Source organism: Haplochromis burtoni, unplaced genomic scaffold (assembly GCF_018398535.1).
Source record: "Haplochromis burtoni strain Fernald_Lab_line unplaced genomic scaffold, NCSU_Asbu1 Contig_730, whole genome shotgun sequence".
In the NCBI taxonomy this organism is placed as follows: Eukaryota; Metazoa; Chordata; class Actinopteri; order Cichliformes; family Cichlidae; genus Haplochromis; species Haplochromis burtoni.
Genome location: NW_024583091.1, coordinates 124504 through 150701, shown reverse-complemented (window position 1 = coordinate 150701; position 26198 = coordinate 124504). Strand labels below are relative to the sequence as shown.

Sequence of the window (26198 nt, the reverse complement as noted above, 5' to 3'; positions counted from 1 at the left end):
ACAAATCACAGCTATACCAAAAGTAAAGGTGACACAGGACACTGCACACTTTCACTTTCTCTCCAGTACAATTTAATAATAATAATAATAATAATAATAATAATAATAATAATAATAATAATAATAATAATAATAATAATAATAATAATAATAATAATAATAAGCTGCACAAAATTTAATATATCTGGAGAACCCAACAGCAGGAAATGGCACTGATGAATTCATTGACATAGTTGGAACAACAAGTGTTAGAGAGAAAGACTGAATGAATGAAATGTAATATCCTGTTTGTAGCTTCGTTGGAAATACTGCAAACAACATCATCTGACGGGTCAGTGTAGATAAAGGTGCACACTAAACACGGACTGATTCTACACCGCAGAGAGACAGAGAGAGAGAGAGCATTATTCATGAAGTGTAAAACAGTCGCCACTAGAATCAATCAATCTTTTTTCACTTTGTGCCACTTGTGCGTCACTGAGCGCGCACGGCGTCCTGCTGCTGGAGGAGAGGCTGCGCATTCATAGGCACAATCAAACACTGGGATTTACTTGTTCCACACACAGTTTCACTGCGTTTTATTAGTTGTGCGCAGAGACGTGCATGTCGGATCAAACAAACGGGGATCTTGTTAGGGGTGTTTAAGTTGCGCGCTATGGCGCATGTAAGAAAATCCTTCTTGCCAATCCAGCTGTGCGCCTAGAACATATTGGCGAAACAACTGAAACCTTTACAACATCAGGGGAAACGGAGAAGAGGATGACGGCTTCATATAACGGATCCAACATAACGACGAACCACACCAACCAGTTCGTCCAGCCGCCATGGCGCATCGCTCTCTGGTCTGTTGCCTACAGCTTCGTGCTGGCGGTGGCGGTGTTTGGAAACCTAATTGTGATATGGATCATTCTTGCGCACAAGCGCATGAGGACAGTGACAAACTACTTTCTGCTGAACCTGGCGTTTTCGGATGCGTCAATGGCTGCTTTCAATACTTCAATAAACTTTATCTATGCCGCTCACGGGGAGTGGTACTTCGGGGAAGCCTACTGCAAATTCCACAATTTCTTTCCAGTCACATCTGTGTTTGCAAGCATCTACTCAATGGCGGCAATAGCTGTGGACAGGTGGGTTTTATAAGATGCAGTAAAAAAAAAAAGTTAAACAGATAATGGTCTGTTGCTCCACATGCACCTCATACACCAATTCGTTTTTTATTGGTCACCAGGTAAATTGATTAAGGTCTTATTTTAGGTTTAACAACAGCCTTTAATCAGTTTCTTTCATTTTTTTTTTCAATATTGGAACAAATAATCACTCAGTGTGAGGATGTTATACAAACACTAGAGTTCAGACCCTTCATTCAGCAATGGGAATATATCCCACTTATGTGCACAGTCTTAAATGCAACTAATAATCAGAAAAATAGAATATTAGAAAACACACAGGATGAAAGATAACCTTGACACTTTAATCTGGATCATTTTATTTCAACCCTGAGTTCAAGCAGCACTTGTGGGAATGTGAATTAAAATCAGTGTAATATCTTGCTTCAAGTCAAAATGCGTTTTGCAAGGCAAATGAATGTATTAACTTGTTCCCTTATAGAAACTGATTTGGAGTCCTCACCAGTTTAGTCTGATGCCTCTGTTATCAACTTCATCTTTGTCCTTTTTTGTTCCCACTCTCTGTCCCTGCTGTTACACGTTTTTTTTGTTTGTTTTTTTCCCAATTCCCAATGGAGTAGTCAAGTCGTGATTTGCATAATTGTATTGGAAAGGCAGTTCCTCAGGAGGGTGACTGCCATCTCATACACCTTGAGCCTGTTTCATAGATTTAGTTTTACATTTCAATGCAAGTGAATCAGACTGAAACAGTTGTTTTGGACAGAGTCTGTGCTGCAGTGAATGACTCTGTGTATGCCAACACCCTAGAAAAGATTGCCCTTTCCTCCTACACGCTCTGGCTCTTGCTTTCTGTCACATGCACATCTTTTCCTTTTTTTTCTTTTTTCTTTGCTCATTCACACGTCCTCTTTTCTCCGTTGGTTCGTTTGCGGTCTTTCTCTCTGACAACCCTTGTGCTTTCCATTAATGTGAGGATGCAGTCAACACTATCACCAGGGCTTTGAAACTGATCAGTGGACCATCATACATCATAATGTTTGAATAAAGGGATTAAACTGATGAAAGAAGTAGCCACAGGCTGAACATAATGAAAAGACAAAATCATGTGAAAGCTGCAAGCAAGTGCAGTGTGTGTCTACAGCTAGCGTTCACGTGTCACAGTGCGTTGTGTTATTGTCTGAGGTGTTTTCTTCCTCCAGTGCTTCTTCTTGTCGCTCAAATGGAACAATGTAATTCCTCAGGCCGTGCTCATTTTGGCTTCTCTCAACAACAACTTACATGCCTTTATATTTTTGGTCCACAATGTCCATTCAATTTGTCATCTGTGTACAGAGAAAGAGAACATCGGCATGACCTAGATGATGTAGATGTAACCTCCGGTCATGCTTTTCGTAACCCCAGTATGGTGCTGTCTCCGCTCTGATGTCTTGAAATGGCATGAGGCCACAGTTCATGATCATCTGTGAATTTGTCCTTCCTGCTGAGTCTCTCAGTTGCCAAGTGTGTTTCCTTGGGCAGTGGAAAGAAAAGAAAACAGGTTTCTGTGTGAAAGGTAACACCACTGAAGATTTTACAATGTCCCTGTGGTCATTTTTTTTAAACAATTTTTCATACCTCATATAATTATTTAATTATATTTTGGAGGTCAATATTGTAACAGAAATTAATTTCTTAAAAGCTTATGTACAATTTAATTTTCTTTGTTTAAATAGCTTTAATTGGGAACACTTAACATAGCTTTTACTAAAGAAAATGCAATGTTGTTCAAATGATAACAATATAAAGAAAAAAATGAATAGAAAACCATGGCTAGTAAGGATTAAGTACAAATAACAATTAATGATTCCTTTGTGATACTCTAAAGTGAGGTTTGCAGACTGATTACACATTTTTCTTTCCCTTGAGGACTTTTGAGAGAGCACTTGAAATGTACCTCTGTACATTATATTTGGTCTGAACTCTTCATCTGAGGTAATCTCTGCTAGTTAAGCACATGCTGGTGATTGAGTGAATGTTTACTTGGTAATAAAACAGTGTTGTGACATAGCTTCAAAACAATATGCTTTCCAAAAGCTGTCCTGTGTAGCTTCAGGCATGACAGGCTTCCGAGTCACACCCAGTTCTGTTGTCTCCCTAAATGTTCTTCGATAGATATCAAAAAGGTGTACACTTGTGTTATTTTATTTAGGTTTTTCATGTTTGCTCACTGCAAGTCCATTCCATCAGCTGACATTGTGCTCTGGAACATACTTGATTCCACATTTAACAAGGTCCAGTGAGAAGCAATAAGTTCCAAACAATTACTGGTGAATTTGCTGTTATCCCCGAGAGGGTTGTGGTCACTGGAGTGAAAGGACAAGGCCTATTTTTTTTTTTTTACCATCCTATGAAGATTGAATTAGCAGCTCTAAGCCCCTGTGATTGCCTATTGAAAATCATGTAACATCCTGAGCTGAGTTCATGAAGATGGTAATCTCCTGTCAGTGTTTCACTGTGTCAGTCAAACAAAATCTCATCACAGCTTTTTAGGAATGAATAATCCATCAGCTTCCCCGAAATTCAAACACCCCCATGTAATTGGACTTATACAAGACTGCCTTGTAGAAAATGAGGTATATTTTTAATGTTGAAAATGTTGTTGAATCATAAGTTGACTTAATGGGCGATTCAGTCAATTCCACTTGTGCATTAGTGACATTTTCCACTTTAAAATTATACTTTATATTCCAGCAGCTTGTTGAAGTTAAATGCTTAGGTAAGAGAAATTTTTTTCTTTATTGCATACAGCAAATAGACTTGATGCTATCTTTTAAATTTCACACTTTCTCAAATAATTACTTTTGAACTGTGAAATATTGTTTCATGTTCGCCTCTTGAGTCCTCTTAAAATCCTTGACATGAAACAACTTCAGAGTGTATAACGACCACTGATTTGAAGACAAATTTTGAGATGTTACGATCTGTAAAAAGTAACTGCAATAAAGACAAAATAATAACATTAAGGATGTGTTAACTCTGACATGTACGTCAGCAATTAAATAGAAACACAGAATTCTCTTTTTAACCTCTTTGCTGTAGGTACATGGCCATCATCCATCCTCTTAAGCCTCGACTGTCAGCGAAGGTCACCACAGGGGTTATTGTTTGTATCTGGAGTCTAGCTATAGTTTTGGCTTTCCCCCTCTGCTACTTCTCAACCATCCAAACCATCCGAAGCATACCCCAAAGGACTGTCTGCTATGTGGCCTGGCCCAACAGGAAGGATGACTCCTTCATGTGAGAAAGATTTATCTGTTTTTTCTGCTATGTCTGATGTTTGAATGTGTTGGATGTACTTATACAAATAATACAAGCAAGATGAAATAAAGTAATAAATCCCATCCTTCATTTTAAACATCACTCTGTACATTTAAACAAAGTAGAGCAGAGCAGTATTGTTGGAAACACTACAGGGTAGTGTTCCTGTTTGAGCATTATGTGTGCTAAGCTCAGCAAAAAAATAGCGATTTTACAACATAATGATTTAATTTTTGTAAGTATATAGTTGTACAGTGGTAGTTTTGTTTAAAAGGTAAAGACATTGCAAGTATTTGGAAAACATAAACCCTATGACTACATCTGATGAAAACTTGTGCCATTGTCAGAAAAATGGCAAAATATGAAATATTGCATTGTTTACTGTCGTATTCATTAGCATTATGAGAGTAAAAAATAGCATTCCAGAGAAATTATGTTTTTTTTTTCAGAGGTAAATAAGAATAGAGAAGCATTCAAAAAATACAAAATATAGTAAACACACCAAAACAATTTGTTAATTTATTGTCTTTTGTTATTTTTTCTGGAAGGTAGCACCAAGTGCAGTCATTTGGGATTATAGTGCAAGTGTTCCCAGAATGTTACATTTTTCAGTTGCAACAGGAACTAAGAGCACAGAGGTGGACATGTTTATACAGCATGAAACATATACTATGTGTGAATTATGTATGATTATTTTTTAAATGTTCCCACTTCTTTGACAATTTTTATACTTTCTTCTTAGGTATCATATCATAGTAACAGTCCTGGTGTACTTGCTGCCCTTAGTGGTGATGGGCATTACTTACACCATAGTGGGGCTGACACTATGGGGTGGTGAGATCCCTGGAGATTCGTCTGATAACTATCATGGACAGCTCCGGGCTAAAAGGAAGGTAAGCGGGCTTACAGGGGAAATAATACACCAGCATCTGAAAAATCAAGATATGACCTATGGGAACCCAATTTGCAACTGTGAATGTGATAATTGTTGAATGCTTAAAGGCAGAGAAATGGGAATAAGTATTTTTCTGCCACTGAGAATCCTGAAGCTTCAGAGTACTTTCATCTTGCTTCTGTTTTATAACCTAACCTTGCCACCAAACTTAATTATTTTCTCTGGGCCTATTTTGTGTACTTCTTTGGACATGCCATGGTTAGTGTAGCGTTGCCTTGGAATAAACATCCAGTGGAAGTGGATGACAAATAATTTTAACCTTGTAGTCTCCATTAGAAAATTTAAAGTTGTGAGAATGCAGCTGTTGTTAAAACACACCATATTTCACAGGTAACTTGTTCTGCTGCCTGCTGTCAAAAATAATGGATTACTGCTGTAAGGCTATTGATGTAGCACTTTTCTTCTAATGACTGTAGCTCCAGTGACTGTCCAACCAACCAGTGGGTATTAATTTTGAAAATGTCATTCACTTCAATTGCCTAAAATACTGAAAAAAATGCACACAAAAAGAAAAGAGAGAGAGAGAGAGAGAGAGAGAGAGAAAATAACACAAAGCAGATCTTCAAACTGCTGTAGAGGTGATTGTGATAAATTAGGTTTGTCATAATATTTTTAAAGTACAGATTACAGCCAGGTTAGAAGGACCCACATAGACCCATATTTGTATAACAAATGCGTGTATCCATATGGATATATTCAGTTATTTATAAAATAAATATTATTGGAAATTGTACTTTAATGCAATTTTAACTTGGACTATGTATACGTTTCATAGTTCTATGTTTTGTTTTGTTTTTTTAAATATCTGCTAGTCTGCTCTAGTCTCACTTCAATAAGTTTGTATTGGCTGTACTTTGGGTGGTTTTTTTGGGGACCCAGTTAGACAGATGTAGAGACCAGCCACAGGGGCGGCACCACAGACCACGCCATGCCACATACTACCATCGCCCAACTGAGGCCATCTTGCCAAACCACCCCCAAGCGACAGGGATGTGTCTGTTCAGGTCGCCGCCCAAGTATCCAGCGGCGCCAATGACAAGGTGGGTCCAGGGGCCACGCACTTGTCCAGCGGTGGCCCCGGAGCTGGGCCGGGGGACACACATGTGGCAATTCAGGGCAGCGCAGCAGTCGTGGCTGTGAGGCCTGGCAACTCGGCAGGCAGCCGGCACGCAGGACCACACAACACGCCGGCCTCTGATGGAAGAGAGGCTGGATCAAACAGCATGCCAACCTTGGGCTTGGCAGGACTCCCGCACACTTTGACCTCTGTCTCCAGCTTGGCAGGTCCTGCAGGTGCAACAGACTCCAGTGAGAACGCTGCTGTACCAGGTGGCACGGCCAGTCCCTCCGTCACCCGGACCGCTGGGCTCAGGCCGAGCTGGTCCCCCGTTCACTTCATCCTCCACCTCCGGCTGGTGAGGTTGCTTGCGTGCCTCATCCTCCACCTCCAGCTCTGGCTGCACAGGTTGAGGACACAATGGTTCCTCTGCGGCCCTCCTCCGGGGAGCTGGAGCAGGTGCAGGCACCTGCAAGGCTCCAGGTGCTCCCACCCAAGAAGTGGGTATGGGCGCAAAGGCAGGCTGCGTCCTGGCTGGCCCCACTCTGCTGGCCCCCTCTCCTACACTGTTGGGGAACGCCGGTGGGGGTTCCCCAACAGTGTAGGAGAGACACCAACAACAACAATTTAAAGACAGGACCCAGTTTCCATTTTATGCGACAATTGGGGATGTCCCTCAGGTGCGTCCGCCTTCCCTGCAGCCGCACCGCAGACCACGCCCCACTACAAAGGCATTTTAAAAAAGCAACCATTGTTGGCTCACCCACAACTATTATCTAGCTAATGCTGCTGCACACCGATTATGCTTTGGTTTAGCTTTGGACCTTTTTCTAATTTTGTCAAAAACATTTAATTCTTCTTCAAATAAAATGTCTATTTGCTAACAGGCATGATCTGTTATTAATGCCTTTCACGGTGTCTTCACGGTGCCAGCAAAATTATATCTATGAAAGAACAAAACATATTTACTTTTCTCAGACAACACTAATAAAGGTAAATATATTGGATAGATTGGAAATCACTGGAGGAGATGTAAGGTCCACTCAACAGTAGAACAGTCATTACATTTACTAAATGATGTGCTTGTAATTTTATATATACATATACATACATAGATAGATAGATAGATAGATAGATAGATAGATAGATAGATAGATATGTCTGATCGGGGTTTTGTACATAGACATATTCAGATTTGACCCCAGACATATATTTTCTTCACTTGTTTTAGAGCAGAATTGTTTAAATCTTAATTTTACCATTTAATTTTTTTGTTTTTTGTAATTGATGAAGCACTGTTCTGTTCTCATTGCTGGTTTACATGGTACAGTGTGTTTATCTGAGCACATGAATGTCATGCAGGTTGAGAGTACAGTGCTCTGAGTCTCTGGTCAGAATAGATTACACAAAGGAGAGAACAGCACCAGGCTTACAAGCTAATGTTTTTATGGTACTCCAGGCAAAACATACTAAATAAATAAATATATATATTCAGCTCAGTGAGCCGAATCAATTTGAAAACTCATAAAAAAAAATCAGCTTGGTGACTGGCACAGAAATGTAAATGAATCTGATGGAAATATTGTTGTGTCTACAGCTAAATAGACACTATAACTATAACTCATTTGAGTAAGTAAATGCAGATGGTGTCAGGGTTCCTGTTCCTAAAATGACTTCATGTTTTTTTCATGTTTTAAAGGATTGTGTCGCCTTTATGAAAGTGTTATAGACAATGTGCATAGAAGATGTCAAACTGTGCATTGTGAGCCCATTTTAAAGGAAACTCAACTCCAAGTTGACCTTAAATTGCTTTCAGCTCTTCATGGTATTAGTGAACAAAGCTATGGCTCATTAGCTGTGTCCCAGTTTAGTTTTACTTATTAATTCTGAGCAAATTAAATTTAATGGGTTCACAGTGGAAAGGCTTGTCAGTACGCATTGTGTATGAGTTTAACTTTTTTTTGAGCATGCTGACCATGAGCTTTGCAGTCAGTTCACTGCACAATAAACATGATTAGCTCCATAAACGTGCTAAAAAATGAAAGCAAACACAAAAACATCAGGTAGAATCAGTTCAATATTTTCTGGAATCACTCACAATTTTCTTTTTCTGATTGATGCCCTCTGCGTTGTCTGCCACATGGTCATCGTGCTGGACCAAAACTAGTGTTAAAATAATCAACTGTGGCCGTCACTGTGAGAAAGAAACTGGGATTGTTTTATGTGTAAGGAAACATCAAGCACAACTTAGCTCGACTTAAGCTTTCCTAACTTTGTAACATAAAATCTAATAAATAGATACATCCAAGAATACAATTTTACTTAATTGTTGGAATTTAAAAATGAAATAATAAATGAAAACAGACCCAGGATGAATACAGTGTAAAAAATGAACTTGTGTTATTTGCACGGCTCTTATTTCAGTCATTAGTCTGCAAACTGCTGTTATTTACAGTTACAGTTGTGTAAGTGGAGAATGAGGTTAAATAATATGTGACTGATTCGACATAACAAGTTATGTTATGATAAGTAAAATAAAATAAAAGCTTTTTTCTAAATGTTACACCAAATAAATGTCCCTCTAACTTCTTAGACGAATGAGCAAGTAAAAACATCCTGTTGTCAGAGCTTTTCAGTCATATCAGCTCACTTTGACCACAGTGACACAGAATTCTAACTATAGCCAAAGATAACTAGAGTAAATATAAAATCGATTTTTAAAAAATGATAATTTCATTTGTTAAGGAGAAAAACCTTCCTGTATGAAAAATTATTTGCCCCTTAAACCATATAAATGACTGTGCAAAGCTTGGCAGCTTATTGCATTTAGCCTATTTCACTTTGTTAGACAGCATCTAATTAAGTGATTTCTTAAATCAACAGGTCTGGCCTGAGCCTGGCTAGTGAAAGTGAATTCAGCTTTCCAAATATAATGTTGTTAATCACAGGTAATTCATGATTTAATAACAGAGGTCAATTAATTTCGTCACATAATGCCAGGCAGGTTTGGAAAGCTTTTTTTCCTTAGTAAAAAAAAAAAAATCATCATTTACAAAGTACCTTTTGCATTTTCTTGGGTTAACTTTGTCTGTAATACCAAATTTTATTTGGTGATCTGAAACATGTAGGTGTGACAAATATGAAAAAAAAAGCAAAGAAAAAAAGAAAGAAATCATGAAGGGGGAAATACAAATTTAAAACGTTATTTTCAGACAGGCCAGGGAAAAAATTCAAGCCAATTTATGGCCCTTAATATTTGTTTTACATTAGAGTGGAAAAAAGGATGTGTCAGGGCTGGTCTACTGTGCGACTGGGAAGTTGCAAGCCTGTAACCATGTTTCTGTCATTTTGCTCATAAACCAACAACACAGATTGAATTTATTTTGTTTGTTTGTTATACAGTCTGCAGATTTAATGTAATCTTACAATTAATCAGGCTTAATCTGAGAGAATGTTTCAGTGCAAAAAGAAATTATAGTGACATCTTACTACAAAGATCATAACGTAAGCATGTATGTCTTTTCCCTGTTTTGTCCGAGACGTTTCACTGAATCTGGATGAAACTGATTAAGTAAACTACCACAGGAACTATGTGTAGTAGCTTATCTCAGAAAGGAAAAAAACCTTTATTTTCCTTGTTGTTATTGGTAACACTTTCCTCTTTAATCCGAAAAAAAATTCTTATTACTTACATATATTAATTATAAATTTATATTAATTGACAAAAAACCCCGGTAACGGTTCACATCCATGAACATAGATTCCTTTTTCATCATAATTTCACAAACAGCAGGGTGTTATAGCACCGTACAGACAACAACGCAGCTGCTGCATCTTGCTCATTGCTGTCAACTCCTCAGCTTTTACAAGATGGTTCTTTTGCAGCGGACTAGCTCTGCAGGTTTGCTTTGGCAGAGTTTCTACACACCCATAAAGTGGAGTTGTTCCTCTGGCTGGAACTGAACCAGTGACCTTGAATGTGTAACTCAATATATCATCTTTAAAGCAGAGGTAAAAGGAGAATACCTACTACCTGATAAATTGCTCACTTACTTAAAATTATCTAGCAAAACAATGTCCTCATCATCAGCCAAATTATACCTTCGCTTGAATGAATCTTAATACTTTGAACTGCCGAATCACGTCTTTCTTTTTCACCGCATTTCTGGAGCATCTCATGACATGATTTGCTCACATCTTTCTAATGCCAAACTGCCTTCAGTGGGTCTTCTGCCTGAGCGCCAATCAGCATGCTAATTAACATGATAAATGACAAAGCTAATATGAAAGTTGTTTGTAGCTATGATTTTTTTTCCATGTTTACAATCTAATTTGTTTGTTAGGTCAGCAAGATCTGCTATTTAGTACTAAAGACGAGGTATATCTACTAATATTAGCTCTGTAAAGCTTTGACATATTAAAAATTTAGCTACATGTTAATGTTATCATCTAGAAACTTAATGTTCAAACTCAGTGAAAGAAATGTGTAACAAATATTAATTATGGTTCATGCAAAACCTGAGGGGGACCTCACATAAGTCAAATACAAGTGTATATTTTAGTCTGGACCAGACAAACAAACTGCAATAAAAAATACCCAATAAATACAGAAATGATTTGACAGTGTCTTGTTTGTTTGAACCAAACATAAAAAAGACACATTTAAGCTCAGTTTTGTAATTTTTCATCCTAATAATAGATTTCCTGTGCAACAGGTCTGCGAGATGAGACAAAGCAATAAAAGAAATCTTGATTGTGTGCATCATTTCTCATCGTTGTGATGAAAAGTGGATTCACACTGCTGCATTGTTTTGAGTTAATCCATTCTTCTGCAATCACAGCACCATGGGTACTCTATTTTAAGCTCATGCCTGGGGCTGTGCATTGAAAATGTCAGTCTGACACATGAAACACTAGTGACCTGTCGCAAGACCGCCGTGCAGTCCTTTAAGGTAGTTTGTGCTCAGTTTTTCTTTCTTGGTAGAGTCTTGAGAATGATATGTGAGAAGGTAAAGATCAGTGTGGATTACATTACAAGATGAGTTATTTGTAGATATTCAGTACAGCAGTGTTAACCTGTATCATGTGCAAGTGTAACACTAACATCAGCAATAATGAAATGTTTTAATCCCATCTGGGTTGATCCATGGCCTGAGAGAGACAGTCATACAAGCATCAGTCAGTGTGGAGGGTTATGCTACAAAAGCTTTATTAAAGGTCATTAATAATATCATATAACTTTGCTGCTTTGTTTTTTTTATTTATTTTTTGAGTGCATGCTGACCTTAAGGTGTGTCACACTCTTTCTTCTCGTCAGTGACTGATCAAAACAGCAATTAAATATCGGCCTCACACCTTGACAAGGACTCCAGCTGAAGCCCTCACTGCAGGCACAAATCATGGGTAGATTTCTACTTAGACCCTGTGGTACCTTGAGTCTCCCTTTCTTTTATCTACAGTTTGTCTGCTCTCAAAATATCGTTTATTATTATTATTGTAATTAAATATATTATTACATTATTCTATGAATATTATTGCTTTAAAGCTTTACTGTTTATATACTAATAGTTCTCACAGCTGCTAATATCTAAACTTCATTCTAGGTCATTAGTAATCATTATTTTCTTGTTCATTTTTTCATTTTACTGAATGAGTTTCTCTGTTGCTTAATCAGTTAATCAATATTGTGTTTTATTTAAACTCACTATTTGGCGATATCTGTTCCACACGAAGCATTACTCATTTTAGTTTCATGCTCAGTAATGTATGGTTATTTACTAGCTTAATGAAGTCCAGTGTTAGGGCAAACCCCAAGACTGTTTTGGTGGTTTACGGTCTAACTCTAAATTATTCATATCTCACTAGCTTTATTACTTTTTGGGTTTTTTCAAAAGGAACTGAGCATTAAATCAAAATGTCCCATTTTTGTTTGCACATTTCCCACTTTTCATTTTATTTAGATGTGAAATATTGTGGTAATGGAGATTTTTAAAGAAAGGTTCAGTTAGTATGTTCACTTTGGCTTAATTTTGTTTTTGCAGTTAAATTATGTATATAACCTATATATGTGATATAAATATATATGAATTTAATGTTGGTGCTGGACTCTGTGCTACATTTGATTCCCACTCTGTGCTCCTCAGGCTGATTTCCACATTGCAAGCAACATATTTTTGTGCTTTTCTTCCTCTACAAGTTTCACACCAACAGGGGACCAAGTACACGCCTGCAATACAGCATGTAATGTAATATTCAGTGAGAAAGGACCACTTTCATTTAGTCCCTTTTACATGTCTTGATATAAAATAGCTTAAAGGTTTCACAGGAATGCTACTGTATGCCAATTTAGGCTTGACTAACACAATGTTTTTAAGATGTAATACTGAATACAAACACTTGAGATTCTACTCTTAGACAAACACATGTTTGGTCAGAAGGCTTTAGTGTCATATTTGAACACACTGGGTTCCTTTTACATCCATCCAGATATTCGTCTTCTGCTGCTCATCTGCGTCTGTCTTGCAACAACCTACTCAATCAATCAATCAAAGCTTTATTCGTCACATGCAGGTTGCCCTGCAGTGAAATGGGACCCCCCCCCGACCTTACACATATAGCACAAACATTACATGGGGATACAGGTCGGAGATTGGTAGAATCAGAGAAAAAAACATTGAAATGTACACTACAATGGGGAAAGTACAAGAGGAAAAAAAGAGACCCCTACTCATGCTGTGCTTCCATGGTAGGACAGCATGAGAACAGGAAACAAAAAAACTCCTCTGCACAAAAAAGCACATAAATGTCCACAGCACAACATTGTGAAGACATGACAAGCCACAGGGGTGGGTGGGGGGTGAGGAGTAATCCGAAGCGAACACAGCAGCCGCCCTGCACAGCGCTACCATTCCAGCGCGGCACACAGACCCGCCGTGTTCCCTCGCAGGAAACAAGCATCGAAGGCGTTGGAAAGGGAGGGGGGATGAGTGAGTGCCTATCAGTGTAAGTGTATGTGTGTGCGTGTCCATAGTTCAGCTGAGACAGTGTCCTTCGGCCTATCAGGCTAAGTAAACAGTCCTCCAGCCAATCCAGGTGTCCTTGCATGGGATGGGAAGAATAGCCGTAACACAGTCGTTATCAGGGAGTGATTGTTCGGCTCCAGCCTTGGGCCTGCAGCTGGCGCCGTGATGGGGATCCGCAATGTTCATGTTGGTTTTGTTCATTTCCATGCGAGCAGCCCAGGAGAATTTTCAGGCTGCTCTTTAACACTCTGACACTGGTCTCTCAATCTCCCGTTGGAGAGTCGCGAGCCTCCCCATGATGGTATCAAACTTCTGTTCCATGGTGTTGTCATTCTTTTGATTCTGAGACCTCACAGCTGCAGTGATCCGCTCCACGATGTCTTCCAACTGTCGCTCAAGGGTCCCATTTTGAGCATGCCTCTCTTTGATGTATCCCCCCATACGCTCAATGGTGTTGTTTTGAGCCTTCACAGCAGCTGTAAGCGTCTCCAAGGTGTTGACCATATTACGTTCGTTGTGAGAGGTCGCGCCTCGTTCCATTGCGATTCCAGCGGGCAGCCTTGGGGGGGTTTGAACAGCCGGTTCCGTTCTACTCTGGTGTTCCTGGGAAATCTGAGATATTCCCAAACCAACCAACAGATATAACCACTCCATGTCCACTCATGTCTTCCCCAGGGCCTCCTTCAGTTAGACTAAAGCACATTGCCTAGGAGGCATCCGAGGTAAATGTTGAAACCACCTCAGTTGGTTCATTTCAATATAGAGGAGTACTACTCTGCACTCTTAGTGTGTTTGGAAATAATCTAGAATAGCATTTTACCGAGGTTAGGTTAAGTTGGGAAAATCACTGGACAAAAAGTCTTAACTATGATTAAAAAGAAAAGTATTTTTGTCCAGTGAAGGCTAGCTCCTGTTAGCAATAATTAGCAGTTTTGGTTAGTTGTAGAAGAAAACGCTATTGAATCGCGTTAGTAAAAGATCAAGATATGGGTTAAAATGCAGTCTTTCCATTATCAAACGCTGATTTTCTTCATTAGCACAGTGAGGCGGCTTTTGAAGCCAGCATCAAATAACCAATCAAGGTCCTGACCATGAGGATTTGATGACTTGAGTGTTGCACTGGCCTCTTCAGACAAAAGGGCCCTACAGGATAGTAACTGCCGGTGTCAGACTGTCTTTTGTAGCTGTCTCAAAAGTATTTAGTATCTTTTCTCAAGATAAACCAGAGAAAATATGTTGAGTCCAAATTTTAGACACTGATTAAATCGTATGATTTTCCTTAGATTTTTCCTATGTTTTGTCATCTGCCTTCCTGCTACCCTGCTGTTAAAGGAAAATGATCGTACCCATAAAAACAATTTTCTTTAAATTGAACTGAATTCACTCAGTCTTTCACACACATTTCTCAATTATGTTTTGCATGGGGTAGATTTACTGCAATAAGCTGTTAGTTGTTAAGAGGCTATATCTATCTATCTATATATTTAATATAAAATAATACATATATATGCGCTTTAGATTGGATGTCAAGAGGAGTTCAAGTATTTAGGAGCCTTGATCACAAGTGCGGAAAGTGTTGAGCAGATGATTGACAACAAGCACCTCAGTTCGTCGTTGAGCGACTTGTTTGTCACGGTGACTGCAGAGCAGAGCAAAGCTGTCAATTTACTGGCTGATGTGCAGCCATAAGCTGTGGATAGTGATATAAAGAATGAAATCACAGATACAAGTGGGGGAAATTAGATTCCTCTCAAGAGTGTCTGTTCTCACCCTGAGAGATAAGGTGAGGCTCAGTCACTAAGGAGCAGAGAAGAGCAGCCGCTCTTCCGGATCAAAAGTAGTCATTTCAGGTGGTTTAGGCATCTATATAGAATGACTCATTCAGGCATTTCCAAGACATGCTGGTGAGATCATGTCTCTGAGATGGCATGGGTACGCCTCAGTGTTGAGCCAAGACAGCAAAAAGCAGAGGCTGGGGGGACAAAAATTTAAGGTTACTTATACTGCTATTTAATGATCTGAGAGGGAGTAAAGAATAAATACAAAGACAGAATTCAAAGGCTTAGTCTACCTGTGATACACAGTCCACAAGTACAAATAGTTGAATGTCACTGCTTGTACAGTAGAATAACAAAACTGTATTTTTTTCTTTCTTTTTTTTGTAGGGTTAAAAATATCTTTAATCTGGAACTTAACCTGTTCCAAGCATAAATTACATATCCATGTACATGGCGAGGTAAGCCACCTTCATGTTACAGAAGCCCCAGGATTAATCCCAAGAGTCACCTGGATAAGATGAAATGCTGCTTCGTAGTGTAGGCCTCCAGTGCAGATGGATTTGTGTCTCCTCCTGGGATCAAACCAAGCACGTAGAACACAATAATATGGAACTACTGCCTCTAATTTCTCATAGTCCTAAGTGTGTTTGTTTGTTTTTTGTTGTTGTTTATGTTGTGTGTGTGTGTGTGTGTGTGTGTGTTTTAGATGACTTTTTTTAAATACTGGTATTAGACTGAAATCCTTTTTTCTTCCTCCCCTCACCCCAAATGCTCCTCCCTGATCCTGGTTCTGCCAGTAGTTCCTTTCTGTTAAAAGGGAGTTTTTCCTTCCCACTTTTGTCAAAGTGCTTGCTTGAATATTAGACTGAATACTTTACTCTTGCAGTTGCTGCCTTTATAAGTAGCCTGGTGCTAAATTACTGCCAATACTGTGAGCTCGGTTTTAAATAATTGTTGTTACATCTTACTTATTGTTTTCGCTGGATTTCACTTAAATTTAACATGACTGTTACAAAGCATATGATTTTAGGTATGAGCCCCTGTTTGTCCTCAATTTTTCATTCTAATATTGTCTGATGTCACTTTGAATTCAAAGCTCATTTGAGTACACTGCTAGACAGAATAAGCCCTTTGTCCCCATATATTTTCTTTCCTTTCAATAACCTCCAAAACACCCAAGGTAGAGTATGTAGAAATAAACCTTTTGCACTCTAGCCATTATTTGTTTCAGTCTCTTGTGCGTCACAGAATATCCTTTTTAATATTGTTTATGGACCATAGTTGCATAAGGAAGGGACTGTGGGTTATTTTTACTGCACACCAAATGTTGACCACTGTGGACTACATTTTACTGTAAAAGCTTGAAAAACAAACTCTGTCCTATACTCATTTACCAAAAAGGTGCTTTTTTGTACTTTTGTTTGATGCCCAATGGTACAGATACCTAATCTTCAAAGAAATGCTTTATATTCTGTTCCCCCTTTAATATTATGTTTGTTAACATAATAGTTCATTATTATTATTTAAAGCATACTTCTTAAAGTAAATATTTAAGTTTGTGTGATTACGTTTTCTGGCCGTCCAAATATGGACCATTTAAACAAAATAATAGAATTTAGCAAATGTGTCTGTCGTTCTGTTAAGTTATGAACATGTTTAGCCTGAAGAGGAAGTGCCTGTTTGGCTTTGCCTTCCAAGGTATATTCGCAAGAAATCAAAAAGTGCAGCAAGATTTTTAACAGCTGTTCCTGTAGTGTTCACTGAAAGCATTTCAATTCAGCTCAATCGAGTTCAAGTGAATTACTTCATATATATAATTAATATAACACCAAATCACAAATGCAGCCACCTCAAGGTGTTTTATATTGTAAAGTAAAGATCCTAAAATGATACAGGGAAAACCTCAAAGATCAGATGACCTCCTGTGAGCAAGAAGTTGGAGACAGTGACAAGGAAAAGCTTCCTTTTAACAGGAAGAAATCTCTGACAAAACCAGGCTCAGGAAGGGGCACCCATCTGCCAACTCAAACCAGTTCGAGATGAGGGGCAGAAGGCATGCTGGTAAACACAGAGAGATTGACAATGATTCTAAAAGACTGTATGTTTTAAAGATCTTTAAAGGAAGAAAATAGTTTTGAAAACTGGCTCCATAGGCAATGCAAGAAAGTCAAACACAACTAAAAGATGGACAAGAATAATAAATAAATAACAGCATGGTAACTACTACCATTTATATCTTATGGTCTAATAAGATATAAATGGTAGTAGTTACCATCAGTAAACACCTTCGAAATCAAAATGGATACAAGCAATCGTTGCCACTATGTCTTGCTCTTTTATCTTCTGTCATCCTTTCAAGGCTCTGTGACACACAAACAAAATGTCCAGCCTTTTATAAATGTAGAGAGGTCCTACAAATAATCTAGTGTAAAATAAACTTTGGAGTCAAAACCTTCCCCTCAGCTTTTCCCCATAAATTACACCGCTGGAGGATTCTTTTGCTACAGATCATTGTACATGCAATGGAAACATTTATACTTACACACACAAGGCGTTCCTGGTCTTTTATTGGTCTTTTGACTTGTTTAAGTTGTATTATATCTTTTGGGTATCATGCTTCATTTAATGTAGACACTGTCATTAAATAAAACAGCAACTAAGTGTTTCAACCCTGTTCAGCAGCCACCTAGTAAGGTTTACCGCATAGTTTGTATTATGCCATAAACTTCTTTTTAAAACATATACTCAAAACAAAGGGTTCCAAGACTTTGTTTAGATTTCAGGGAGGACTCAGGCATGTCTGTTTTGTATCTGCAAAGCTTTCTGCTCATGGTGCCTCTCTAGCCTCTCTCTGAAGAAACAAAGTATTGGAGATTTTGTTCCTGGTAACCACCCAGATACAATCCACTGCAGTTCAGAATTGCCTGAACTGCCATCGGTCAGGCAAAAAAGTAGGTTTTCCTCTGACTTGATTTTTATTAACCTTTATTTTTCAATAAATGTAGCGTGTTTAAAATGGGCATATTGATATGGTTTGATTCAATTCTTAAATGGTTCCAAATGCAGGATGTCGCAAAAGTGGAAAGGCATGCAGTTAACAAAGGGAATTTAATAAACTTACAAAAGATAAAACAGTGCATTCATACCCAAGCTGTAGGTAAAATGAAAAAACAAAACAAAAACAATAGCTCAATGATCTGAAGTTATCTGGAAAAAAGACAGGACAAACACACAAAGAAGCGCAATTACCAAACTAAAACAGGAAGTAGAAACAAGGAAGGCAAGGGAAGTAACACATCAACAAAACAGAGATAGATAAAAGAGAAAAGAAAAACTGGAATGCTGGGGGAAATATAAACATGCTAAAACATTTGACTGATACAGAATCCTAGATGCTCAGTGGTCCTGGGTCTTCTTTCTCATTTGTTTAAATTTTTGTGATGCTCCAAATGTTTTCAGTTTGTGAAAGAATTGAACTGCAGGCAAGGCAGTTCAGCACCTGGACTGTTCTTCTATGAAGTTGTGCTGTTATTCTGAAACCTATAAATACCTCTCAGCATTGATGGTGCCTATTAAGCCGTCAATTCCATTACGACTTTTGAACTGAATGGTCATAACGAGTCTCTTGTTTTTAGTCTGGTAAATGCAGAGTCTATTTTTCAAAAAAAGAAGAAGAAGAAAATTATGATTTGTTTGACCACAGAACAGTTTCTATTTTCCCTCAGTCCATTTTCAATGAGCTTTGGTCCAGAGAAGATGACAGCATTTCTGAATCATGTTCATGTATGGCTAATCTGTGAACTGTGCTCACAGACAGTGTTCTTGAGTCCATGTAATGATCTTCATGACAGATTTCTCCAGATTTTCTTCAAATGTCATTCAATTCAAAATGATTTTATGAAATGTTTCAGTTGAAAAAATTCTGAATTACATTATTATTGTTATTATTATTATTAGCATTACTCCATTTCCATGTATAAAAAGCAGAAGTAAGGCCAATTAAGGAATTGTTATTGCCTCAGTCTGATCCAGGGACATTTAACGTTAATTTTAGCATCTCTTTTCCCATAACAGAGTTGGCAGAAGAGTTATTTTTGGTACTAATTATTTGGTGTTTCACGTATTTGTGTGATAGTCATGCTGTAGATTGAGATCAGATGTGGAATTGATATTAAATCAGTGAAACTGGAACATGCTATCCTGCTTTCCTATTACAGCATTACAGTAATAAAAGTATAATTTGCCTGCTTTTGGACTGAAGTTATGTGCACCGTATTCTTCTTTCAAATGATTGTCATTTATCTATGCTTTTCATCATTTTGCACTCTCTCTGTTTCAGGTGGTTAAGATGATGATTGTTGTAGTGGTGACGTTTGCCCTCTGCTGGCTGCCATACCATGTTTACTTCATTGCAACAGGTCTCAACAAGTTTCTGAGCAAATGGAAGTACATCCAGCAGGTATACCTGTCGATCATGTGGCTTGCAATGAGTTCCACTATGTACAACCCCATCATCTACTGCTGCCTCAACAGCAGGTGGGTAACAACAGTGTTGCTAATTTAGCATTGCTACTTAACGAGACAACAAATGTGCAACTAATTTTGCAAAGGCACCTGATGCATGAGGGAATTCATTCAAGGTCTTTTACACCTGTATTACATAATGAGTTGATTTTTCAATATATTTTTTGGCATTTTAACTTCATTGGCTTTATTGGATAGACAGCGAAGACTGACAGGAAAGCGGAGGGAAAGACAGAGGGGAAGGCATGCAACAAGAGGCCACGGGTCGGACTCAAACTCGGGGTGGCCGTTTTAAGGCACGCGGCATATGGTCACCTGCTCATCTGACTGAGCTAAACCGGCGCCCATAATGATTGTTGTTTATATTGAGATGAAAGCAGTTAAGGGATTGTCATTCCCTCAGTGCATTTGTATGATGACTAGGAAGGCCTACAGTGTTATCTAATGTTAGCTATGCAAAGTAAGCTTCTCTATCCAAGAAGCATCATAAGCTACTTATCATAAAGAAGTCAGCTAATGCTTAACTGTTAGCTAACTCAAGTAGCTGTGTTTCAGTAGTAATATATCAGTTGCAATACTATTGCCTGGGGGAATGCTACCTCCAAAATAACATTTGCTATCCTAGCCACACTTGGTCAACAATGCAGAACAGACAACTACATTGCAGCTTCACATCTAGCATCCCTACTAATAATGACAGACACCTCTTCACTTCCCACTAAAGGCAAAGGTGAAAATGAAGACATGACCCTGTGTCTGTGTCGATAAGATACAGAGCGTACTCATAATATGTGTCTTGAAACTCATCAGAATTGCCCTTGAATCTTAAGCCAACTGCAGACACTGTCCTAAGGTGCTTCAACACTGACTGGCCTCTCAGACAACCTTGTCCTGCATTTACCCAGTGTGAGCCTTGGCATTCTAGACACATAACTTGGGGCAAGCAACTCATCAGTGTAGATTGGTGGGTGATGATGTGTTTGTCGGATCTTCTCATCACTGATGACCATGATCCACTTGTGGCCACATTGAGTCGTGGCCAGGCCTCAAGAGCAGCTTCGGCAAGTGATAGGTCATTGGGTACCTGAGGGTTGGACTAGAGGATGTTTGTGTTACCACCACTCAGTCCCGGCTTGGGACAGTTATAGTTCTCAGGTACAAATTCAGTGGCCTCATTACTCTCTTCACCAAGGAGAAAAATGACCTTCTTGGTAGTTTTCTCAGAGGCTCTTTGGAGCAGCTGTCTCCACAACCCCTACCACTCAAATGACAGGGTATTTAAATCTGCACAGCACATATACTGATGCTGATACTAGTTTCTCCCAGTCAAAAGTGGAGATACTTTCAAGTGCCAGAAACAGAAACAGTTGTCTCAACGGTGCCACCACTCTGCCAAAGATGAATTCAAAAATGAAAAATAGACCAAAAAGGCATTTCTATAAAAGGTTTTGGTGACTTCAGAGAGTGATAGCATTCTCCAGATGGATGGATGAGTGGATGATACAGAGCCAGCTGTTCTGCACCTCACTATGCAGAAAAACAATTTCCTTCATGCATTGCAGACCAGCCTGCCACCATGGTCACTGAGAATAGAACATTCAAAACACAGAGACACAAATTGGCTTATGAGAACAACAATAACCAAGTGATACAGAAAGCAGTTTGCTGTATGCCTTCCTCACCTCATACGGTGGTTCATTTACAAGCCAAGGAGGGGAACACTTGCTTTTTCAATTAGAAGAAATTATGCAAGATTTAACAGAAATAAAGGCCAATTAAATGACAAATGAACTCATTTTTTTGTCATGTGTTTTTCTCTCACTACAACAGGTTTCGAGCAGGCTTCAAGCAAGCATTTCGTTGGTGCCCTTTTATTAAGGTGTCCAGCTACGACGAGCTGGAACTACGCTCTACACGGCTAACCCAAACACGCCAGAGCAGTATGTACACACTGACACGGATGGATAACACCATGGTGGTAGTTTATGACCCTGCTGAAGGTGATGGCAGCGCTGTAGGTGGCACCGGAAGGAAGCATTCCCTGCCTGGTAGGAAGAGAAGCTACGTCACTTCTCGGCACACAGAGATTGCTGGTTGCAGCGACACCGCTGTGAAAACACAAAATGGAAGCGCTCCCAGCGCTCAGCCTGAAGAATTCCCTTGAACATGAGCATTTCCAGATGTGTGTGTACCACAAAACATTTCCATGTGTAAAGCTTTATACGCATGCATTATTACACCGCAGATGTACAAAAAAGTGCGCACGGTGCTTGGTTAGCTTAGAAATAGAAATACTGAGAGCAAAAAGTTTAACTCTTGTTCATTCAAGTTCACCCTTTGATACAAAACACTGTAAGAAGCATTTAAACACAGCCATCTGTACAGCTCATTCAGTTGATGATAAAATTATTCAGTTCTGATGGAGATCAGATCAAAAGCCTGTTTTTTATTTCACCCCATAACAGCTGTGAACTTCACAAAGGATGGGCGTTAATGGCTTCAGGAGAAGCCATGAACGAGTGGCTGCAGAGAGTCACCAGCGGAACAGCTGCTGATGGAATTCTTTCTAGCACTACATGGCTCTGTGTGTAACTCTTGGTTATGCAACTGTTTCCTGGTGACCTACAATAAGCCAGAGGAGAAATCCAGTTCATTTCCACCATGTCAATAAACAGGCAGCTCAATGAGCTTACTGAACGCAAACTAGCCATCTAGGAGCTAGGGCGTCATTGTTTTATTTATATTTTTCAGTCAAGTGAAAGGAAAACAATACAGGAAGTTGCATGGTGACGTGCAATATATAAGGATAGCGTTGTTCCGCTACCGGTGCCACTGCTGTTTTAACGCTGTTTCCCTGTGTTGCATGGAAATTGTTGCTTGTGTGAACATCAAGTGCTGAGATGGCACCAAGCAGTACGACAACCTCTGTTGTGTTGCATTTACAGTTTACAGTGGAAGCATACTGTGGCAGATCCTCACTGACTCAGCATTCATCAAGTCTCAGACATGAAAATTTTCATATTTTTGGTCTATTCATAGATTTTGCTGTTAAGAGATTAGATTTGTCACTTGTTTTGGTAATCAAGCATAATCATAGTTTTGGTTTCCTATTGAACATACCAAGCTTTGGAATAAAAAAAAAAAATAGATTTTGTGATCAAAGCTAAATACAGTTTTGGTATTTTGTCATTTATATTCCATGTTGATTAACACATAGCGAACAGATATTCAGCTGTCACATAGTGTAGAAAAAAAAAACTTTTTTTTTTGTAAATCAACCATAAGGTACAGCCATACAAACACAACACAAATGTCCTTAATTATCCTAAAGAGATTTGAATGTTAATAGACTCATGAAAGTATTTTCAAAGAATGTGAAAACATATATGCTGTGCATTTTAGTGTTTTGCATTTTTAAGTTGTCCAATCATTTTTATTGAGGTTGGTTAAATATTGAGACGTATTAATCAAAGTATTTTGCTGTTTCTGTGTGTAAATAATGTGTTTGTTTGAATGTACAGCACGGTGTGTGCCTCTCTCTGTTCAGCGGTGACTAAATTGTTTGTTCTGTCTTTAAAGTTTCTTTCAGCATGGGTCTCTTTCTTTCTTCTTGGTGTAAAAGCAGTATACTATATTTTAAACACTTAATTATTATTCCTGGTAAATGTCGAGTAATTTGTTAATATGAGAATGAATAACTTTCTAATTCGATATCACATTTCTTATATAAAGGCCTCCAAAAGATTTCTCATTGCTCTGCAGTGGTGAGTACTAATATATTTGCTTGTAGCTTTATTGTATATTGGTCTTCTTCGTCGCATTATGAGTGTTTACAAGTGACAGAATATGCTTATGATGAAATGTAGCTGTGACTTATTGCAATTTTTAAAAAGAAGTTAAATGTAAAAAAAAAAACCACTACAAAAGATAGCCAGAAAACTTCAGTATTACTGTTCGTTTATACAAAAGATTATTACTGTGCTGTGCTGCATCCAAGAATAATGTTTTGTGCAGTTTGCTTTGCCACATACAGTACATTGCAACATTTGATTTTGCAGTTACAAGATTGTTTGCGCTTTATTACTCATCTTGCGTTATCTTTTCATTATTGTGATGAATTTCTGTGTCGACGTAAGCCCGAGTGTTTCAATAATTTAAACATGTCCTTTTGTAAAAAATTAGCTTACTCAATTTTGAGAAGTGGGCTACCACCTTAGCACAAAAAATAAACGAGAAACAATGTACTTGCTGGCAATCAGAGATTTAAAAACACGTCAAACTATATTTGATGTATGCATGTGTAATGCTAAACATTACTCTCTGCAGACATAATCGCTGCACAGCACAGACCTTAATTCTACTCTCTGTCATTATGTCAGTTTTGGTGCCTGCAGCTACTAAACAATAATTCACATCTATTTTGTGGTTTAGCAGCTTCTGTCTGATGGTGAAATCCAGTGCAAAGATCAGTCCCTATGAAAGGAAAAATCGACAGCACAATGTTACAGATTTTAACATTAAATTCAACTTTAATAAACAGCCAGTGTGTGTTGTGTCCTCTGTCTTGTTATATAGAAGTGTTTAACAAACCAGACAAATTTATTACAGTGGGGGGAAAGGGGGTTCAGTGCCAGGTACTCATCTGCCTTCTATCTCTCAAGGGGACCATTCAAAGCTGTTGATGCAATTTTTCAAAATGATATAAACCTATAAGTGGGTCTACAAACTGCCTTCATGACAGATATCACAGGGGAGTAAATGTGATAGGCCTTGTGGGCGTAGTAAAGTCTGTATGAGTTTGGCTAAAGGGGAAAAAAAATAACAGTATTAAGGCAACTTGAAGGTGACAAAAAACAGCTTTGAGGTAGCTTATTGAGTTTTCACAGGGAGCTGGCTAATAGTGTTTAGCTGTTTTGAGAATGAGTAAATGAAATTCTATCTGCTGCTGTCTCAATCCCCTAAAGTTTTCAGTTACAAGCTGTGCCGCTTGGATATGTTTCATCTCTCTGCCGCCTCAAAGCATCATTACCGCATGGCTTGTCTAATCTAAAAAATGCTTTAAAATTTATGTGCTTAGCAGGAGCTTTTAGCTTCCGGTTGTTTTGTCATCAAAGCAGAACATTTGAGATAACTTTCCTTGATTACTTCTTTCTTGTTACTTAGTCTTCAGTATTTCGGCTGCAGCATTTGATGCGACGATCAGCAGTCAAGTAAAAAGAAAAACCTGTCTACATGAAAAGTGAGTTAAACTCATCAGACAGCTGATACTTTTTTTGTCTGTGGTGGTATCTCTCTGTTGATCGGATCATAATCTCACAGTTTAAAAACAGGAGGGTTTTTTTTTTTTACATCGTAGGCAGGGAGTGCAAACAAACGATCATCTGGAGATGAAGCAGATTACAAAGGCTGAAAGAGACAGTGGGTACAACAAGACTTTAATGACTGATAGTAGTACAACATGTAAATATCTGGGGGTGTAGTTTGTCCTTTTCAGAGGATAGCATGATAATTAGGACCAGCAGGGAAACATCCTCACAGTGTTCATGCAAATCTGCAGTAAATCTAATGCTCCTTAAAAATACACTCTATCACATTTAACTCCATCAAGGAATGATTTTTAGACCCAAATCTTTCAATTTACAACCTAAAAATTACCATTTTTGTCAGAACAAAGAGCTGAAACATGAAATACTGCAAAGCACTGAATCTTGAGTCAATACATATTAGGGTGATACAGCAGGTACAAGCATGGATCTGCACCACTAAATAAGGAAATTGCTGTGCAGTAGTCCATGTCTAGTGCATTCGGTTTAGGAGTGCTGGTCTGCTGGTCTGTGTCAGATTGTTTGGCAGGTCATTCCTTTTTTTTGCAGTGTGGCGTCTTACCCACCAGTGTGGTATAAAACTTCCTATCAAAGTGGACATTTAATGCATAATAACTTATTTGCCTTTCTGTGTTGAAGAAAATATATTTTTAATTGCTCTGGAAACTGATTTTAACGTTGCTAAAACACTGAATGGTTCTGTTTCAGTGACTGCAATTAATGTTGCTTTTATGGCAGCAGAGAACACTCAAACCCTTTTTGCCCCACCTTGCAAGAAGGCTAGCAAATGATGTGTGAAAATTGCAGTCCTATTTCTCCACACAGTTGTGCTTATCAGCGTTAATATCTTGCTGCCCACAAAGAATCCAATGCTTCTCAAGATGAAAGAAAGTCATGAAAAAAAAATTGCACATATCCGTTGGGCAGTTCAAACCATTTTGCTTATACTCCCAGTCTGAAGGAATAAACCTACATTGTTGGGCCCACAATGTAAGTCAGACGAAATGTGCTAAAAACAATGCACACTTCTTACAATCTATTTTTAAATACTTGCAAATATTTTAATATTTGCTTAAATATTCTGACTTGTGACTGCAGAACAAAATAATTTACA

General features: G+C 38.4%; 1 protein-coding gene across 1 annotated transcript; it reads left to right on the top strand.

The window, feature by feature from the left end:
• Positions 1-438: 438 nt before the first annotated feature.
• On the top strand, positions 439-24300 carry tacr3a (tachykinin receptor 3a). The gene is made up of 5 exons (XM_005949988.2): positions 439-1127; positions 4206-4403; positions 5167-5317; positions 19576-19772; positions 21591-24300. Exons 1-5 carry the CDS (start codon positions 760-762, stop codon positions 21922-21924), a joined length of 1248 nt encoding a protein of 415 aa, XP_005950050.1. The 5' UTR covers positions 439-759; the 3' UTR covers positions 21925-24300.
• The last annotated feature ends 1898 nt before the right edge of the window (positions 24301-26198 follow it).

Coding starts and splice junctions, on each gene's coding strand:
- tacr3a (XM_005949988.2), top strand. CDS start 760: ATGACGGCTTCATATAACGGATCCAACATAACGACGAACCACACCAAC. Junction 1,128..4,205: donor GCGGCAATAGCTGTGGACAG/GTGGGTTTTATA, acceptor TCTTTGCTGTAG/GTACATGGCCATCATCCATC. Junction 5,318..19,575: donor AGCTCCGGGCTAAAAGGAAG/GTAAGCGGGCTT, acceptor TCTCTGTTTCAG/GTGGTTAAGATGATGATTGT.